The sequence below is a fragment of the Corvus brachyrhynchos genome, unplaced genomic scaffold, assembly GCF_000691975.1.
Source record: "Corvus brachyrhynchos isolate BGI_N302 unplaced genomic scaffold, ASM69197v1 scaffold114, whole genome shotgun sequence".
Lineage (NCBI taxonomy): Eukaryota > Metazoa > Chordata > Aves > Passeriformes > Corvidae > Corvus > Corvus brachyrhynchos.
Window position 1 is genome coordinate 4,430,301 of NW_008238337.1, and position 5,809 is coordinate 4,436,109.

At 54.4% G+C, this 5,809-nt stretch overlaps 1 protein-coding gene across 1 annotated transcript in view; it reads right to left on the reverse strand.

Annotated features, from left to right (window-relative positions):
* Positions 1-6: 6 nt before the first annotated feature.
* Positions 7-5,809, reverse strand: part of KCTD10 (potassium channel tetramerization domain containing 10) — a 9,898-nt gene continuing 4,095 nt past the window's right edge. Inside the window, exons 2-6 of the mRNA XM_008634072.2 lie at positions 4,745-4,914; positions 4,166-4,252; positions 3,542-3,594; positions 2,557-2,752; positions 7-1,959 (exon numbers count right to left, since the gene is read on the reverse strand). Coding sequence (XP_008632294.1) covers positions 1,741-1,959; positions 2,557-2,752; positions 3,542-3,594; positions 4,166-4,252; positions 4,745-4,914 — 725 coding nt within the window. The 3' untranslated portion in view covers positions 7-1,740. The remainder of the gene's footprint in view (positions 1,960-2,556; positions 2,753-3,541; positions 3,595-4,165; positions 4,253-4,744; positions 4,915-5,809) is intronic.

A 5,809-nucleotide genomic window follows, 5' to 3' on the forward strand; every position in this document is an offset into this window, starting at 1 on the left:
AACCTCAGGGGACCTGTGGAGCTCTCAGTGAACAATCGGCAGCTGCAGGAGAAAGAGGAGAGGGGACAGGGACAACACCCCCACCCGCCACAGCCACCAGCTGCCTGCAAGGTGGAGAAGTCTTTGGTTACTAGAAAGATGGCCTCAGACTAACTTTGAAATCTTTTGAGCTTTACTTGATGATCCAAAACTGTACAGCCACTTCGTGGTGTTTTTCAGCCTCTACCACTGAGCTCTGTGGAGCTGGGGTGTAAATGCCCTGTGGAACAGAACAATGTGGCTGGTGCTGCTGAAGCACCTTTGGTTTTCACACTGTTCCCACATCCTTAGCAGCCCTGAGCCAGGAGCAGGGATCCTTGGAGCAGGAACACAGAGCTGTTGCTCCAGAGGAGCCTGGCTGTTAAAGCCAGTGTGAAATGTTCCAGAGAAAGTGTCAAAAGAAACTCTAGCCCAGGGCAGAGTGCTCCGGTGTCACCCACAGTGCTGCTGCAGTGCAAGTCTAACACTTCCTACCTCGGGTTTCTGTCCCCCCCAGGACTGGTGACCTGAACTGGCACAGCTGTGGCTCTGCTCCCAGCCCTATGGAATGACACCCCACCTCCCACCAGCGCTGTCACTTGACTCCACGACAGGCAACAGGAGACGAGGAGGTAGATAAAATATTCATGGACAAGAGGAAAGCACTCGAAGAAAAGCACAGTGCAGTGGCCTTCTCCGTGCTCTGCCCTTCCACACACACAGCTGCCATGACTGGGAAGACTTGGAATACCCTCAGGAGGAAGTCAAACAGGGAATATCTGCCTCTGGGTTGCTGCCTGCTTCTCCTTCCCCTCTCTCAGAGCAAGGCAGCGCTCCTGGATCAGTTCCAGAAGGGAACCAGGGCTGCTGCCCCCCACCAAGAACCCCCTGCATAGGGGGATTGAACCTGCAGTGACTCCTGCTGCCTGGGAGCTGCTGGAAACCAACCCCACAGCTGAGATCCAGGCTCAGACAGAAGCTCTAAGCACTGACCAGTACCAACATCATTCCCAGGGAAAGCAACCGTGGACAATTTGCTCCTGATCCTCCTCCTTTGGGAGGAATTTTAACCTTGAACCGTAGGGATAAAGCAGGGATGGGTGTCCCCAGCTCAGTGCTGCAGAAGCTCCACTGAACCCTTGGAGGAGCAAATCCTGAGAGCTGTGGGAGCCCAAGGGCACAGCCCCTGCTCCCTCCCACTGCTCCGAGGGGTCCCTCTGCCCACAGCACTCCAGGAATCTCATCAGCCTGTGCCATTTGTCCTTTGGGGAGTCACCCCCAGCACTCCCGAGCTCTCTCCCAGGAGCCAGGGAGCTGTGCAGCAGCTCTGGGTCCAGATCCCTGCCTTTCCCCCTGCCCCAGGAGGGTCAGGGAGTGCCTGGAGGGAAGGAGGGTGGCTGGCTGAGCTTTTGTTTGTTGTTTTGGATTTAAAGTGCAGGATCATTACCAAAGCCTCAGGAAGCCAGTCCTCCTCCTCTCCAGCACAAAACAGCAACGACAAGAGTGCTAAAAATTCCGGGCATTTCTCCAGCTGCTCAACAGGCCCTTCCAGGCTGCCCAGTAACCTCATTGATCCTCGCCCTACAACTACCGCATTTAAATACCCCAAATAACCTAGAGTTTGTTACGAATCACAATTTACAGACTGTGCTGGACAGGAGTTGCACTGCCTGGTCCTGCTGCAGGGCAGCCCCTTCCCCAGAGCTGCGGGGGTCCCCAGGCTCACTGGTGCAGGTGGGCCCTGTCATCGGGGCGCTTGATGTGGATCCTCCGCACGCGCTCGATGCGCTCCCGCTCCTCGTCCTCCTCCAGGTGGTGGGAGCGCCCTGCAGCCCCTCCCGTGGCTTCCAGGAGGGCATTGTCCGGCCCCCTCCCATCCTGGGATTCGTACAGCAGAATGTTCAGGGTCTCCTCGTAAATTCGGGCTTCTGGGAACTCCACCTGGCAGGCAGGGAAGAGAAGGTCACTCGCTGCAGGCACCAGGTTACCTCGGTTTGGGTTCCTGGAACCTGCTGTTACCATTTCTTAATTGCACCCCAGCCACAGAAATCCTTTCAGGCACAACCCTTTCTGTTCCATTAATTGTTTCCAGCTTTTGAGACCAACAAGTTTGGTTTTTACCAGAATCAGGCAGAGCTCTCCTGGGAAAGGGAAGGATACAGGGAAGGTGCCATTGCTGGATCCCTCCTTACACGGGGCTGTGTAGAACCAGGGAATGGTTTGGGTTGGGAGAGACCTTAAAAGATCATTTAGTTGCAACCCCCAAACCCAAACATGGTTAAATGCACGAGTTTATCTGAAGATAGAGCTCGGCTGAACATTATGGAATACCACAGTGCTTAATGGAATACCACAGTGCTTAATGGAATATCCCAACTGCCCTGAGCAGGCAGCTCCTGCTCCACCCCCAGGATGAGCTCCAGGTGCTGCCCCACTCTCAATGCATTGATTATCCTCCAGAACTGCTGAACAATGACAAAGTGCCAGCCTGTTCAGCTGTCAGGGTGCCAGGCTGGAGCATTCCCAGTTTTCCTGTACCTTGGTCTGCTTCTTCTCGGTGGCATAAACGATGGAGGTGCAGCAGACCTCGGCGATCTTGCGGCCCTGCCCGTAGAAGGACCAGCAGCAGATCTCATCCCCAATGACATCCTTGATGAAGAGCACCCTCCCATTGAACCTCAGGGACAGCTTGTCAAAGAGCTCGATGTTCTTCAGCATGTTGTCATCGGAGTTGCTGTGGGATGGAGGCAGCAGCAGTAATTTACAGAGCACATGGGAAGAGTGGGAGCAGTGAGCACTGAGAGCCCTGAACACCCAGATTGCTGTGTCATGGAATCCCAGGATGGTTTGGGTTGGAGGGATCTTAAAGCCCATCCAGTGCCACCCTGTACCATGGGCAGGAGCACCTTGCAGTAGCCCAGGTTGCTCCAAGCCCCATCCAACCTGGCCTTGGACACTTCCAGGGATGGGGCAAAGCCAAGAAATTAATTCTTATTATTTCACTACTAAAGGCAGGAAAACCTGAAGCAGCAGCAATACAGCAGCAACAGCCCCGTGAACAACTGCCCAAGGCCATTTCACCTGGGGAGCAAAATCCTATCAGCCAACTCAAACCAAATTCCTGAGCTCAGCACCAGCTGGATGGGCACTGTTATGGCATGAAACTTATAAGAGAATAAGGGAAAGGGGACAAGGCTACCCCAGCTTGATGATTTCAGCACTCACTGAGCTCCCTGTTCAACTGCCACACTGCAATCCATGGGAATGCAGACAGCACTTGGCCAGGAGCCTCTGCCAGCTGCACCTAAGGATTAGAGGAACTCCTCTGGCACAGAAATAGCACAGGCTCATCATTCCATTGATGGCAGCAGACTCCCTTCTGACTCCAGTTTGAAATTAATTGGGAAAAAATGGAGTGCGTGCCAACACCAATCAGTCATTTGGGTCTGGGAGAAGAAAAAGAACACTCTTATGGATTTTAATCTATTAAAAACTTCCAACAATTCCAGCTGAAGTCACTTACCTGGTGTAGGAATATTTGTTGTTGCTTCTGTTATAGAGCAGCTTCACTGCTGGCTGTAAGAAACAAAGCACAGATGAGGGAGCACAGCCAGAGCTGGAATCTCAGCTCAGCCCAAGGCCCCACAGAGAAGCTGCAATGACAAATTCCCAGTGGGATTTTGGTGGCCTTACTGCTGTTGCTGCATACCTGTGATGCACAGGTTGGCAACGGGGCTGCAATCCCTCCTGACCCCTTCTGGAACTGAATCCTCATCTATTCTTATCTTCCCTCTATCTTATCAGCACCCCCTGCCATGGGCAGGGACACCTTCCACTAGCCCAGGTTGCTCCAACCTGGCCTTGGACACTTCCAGGGATGGGGCAGCCACAGCTTCTCTCGGAAATCTGTGCCAGGGCATCCCCACCCTCACAGGGAAGGGTTTTTTCCTAATATCCCATCTAACCCTGCCCTCCTTCAGCTTAAAGGCATCACCCCTTATCCTGTCACTCCATCCCTTGTCCACCTCTCCAGCTCTCTTGAAATCCCTTCAGGCACTGGAAGGAGCTCTGAGGTCTCCCCAAAGCCTTCTCCTCTCCAGGCTGGACACCCCCAGCTCTCCCCACAGCACATCCCAGGCTCTCTCACCTTGTTGGAGGTTGCAATCAGTTTCTGCTCCTCCTTGGAGGAGGTGATCACCGGGACCTTGCAGAAGGGCTCGTACGCATCCTTGTTCTGTGGGAGCAAGAACCAAACAGCACCTGAGTGACAACAGATCCCAGGGCACACCCACATTTCCTGGGAATGATCTGTGCTGAGGGGTCAGTGTCCAGTCTGTCCCAGTGATGGTTTCTGGGCCATGCCTGGCCAGGCACCATTCTTCTGGGAGCACCTGAGGTATCCACTCCTGCTCTCCACCACTGAATGTCCTGTGCCCAGTTAAGCAGCAGGATCTGGAATGGGGCTTCTCTCAGAGAGGACACCAGTGACAGTGGCATCAAACCCAAGATGGGAACCTCAGAGCATAACAAAGAACACAACAAGACTCCCAGCAGCTCTGGGAAGAAGCTGGTTTCCCTGGATGTGACCACACTCCAGCAGATGGCAACACGAACTATTCCAATTTCCATCCCAGCCTCCAAAATCACCACGTGAAGACCAGGAGAAAATCCAGCTCTGCCCAGATCATGCTGCCCACCCCCAGCAGCCCCTGAGCCCTGTGCCCACCTGCAGGGCTGCCTGGCACTCGTCTGCCAGCCCCTGCACCAGGTAGTACTTGGCCTCAGCCAGCAGCTCCTCGATCTCGCGGCGGCTCTCCGGGAGCGGCACGGCGCCGTCCCGCAGGTAGTTCAGGATTGTCCCAAAGTGCTTCCCACAGCGGTCGATCAGGATCCAGCCTGGGGACACAGGAAGGCCACGGTAAGGACAAGCTGAGATGAACGTGGCAAAAGGCCTCGAGAGAGCAAACTGCTGGGAGGACAGGATGGAACTGGGAGCGTGAGGATGGAACGGGGAATGTGAGCGGAGGGTGCGGCAGAGCCCCGGCCCTGGAGCTCAGGATTGCAGCAGGAAGAAAATCATGGAAAGGTTTGGGTTGGAAGGGAACTTAAAGGTCATACAGTCTCACCCCTGCCATGGGCAGGGACACCTTCCACCAGCCCAAGTTGCTGCAAGCCCTGTGGAACCTGGCCTGGGACACTTCCAGGGATGGGGCAGCCACAGCTTCTCTGGGCACCCTGTGCCAGGGCCTCACCTCCCTCACAGGAAGAATTCCTTCCCAATATCCCATCCATCCCTGCCCTCTGGCAGTGGGCAGCCACTTCCCCTTGTCTTGTCCCTCCATGCCTTTGTCCAAAGTCCCTCTCCAGCTCTCCTGGAATCTCTAAGAGCTCCAAGGTCTCCCTGGAGCTTTCTCTTCTCCAGGGAAGGAAAGAGTCACAACCAAAGCACCTTTGGGTGCAGCATCCACATTTCACCTCTCTCTGCTGGAATCAGGCTGGACCCTGGAAAAGCCAGGCAGTGCTGAGGCTGGAGATTCCCTGAGTGAACAGATGGCCACTCTCACAGGCTGAGGCTCAGGAATGCAGCGAGGAAACGCTTGTGGGGAAGGAGTCATATTTTGGACAAATAAGGAAAGTAGGTTAAAGCAGCCCCTGTATGTTCTGCATGAATGGAATTATGAGGAAAGTCTGAACATTTGGTTCAATCTGGAAAGGGAACATGGCCCTTTCTGAGGGAAAAGGAGACACTGTGGAGCAGTTCACTCCAGGCTTCCCAGCTCCCTCATTCCTG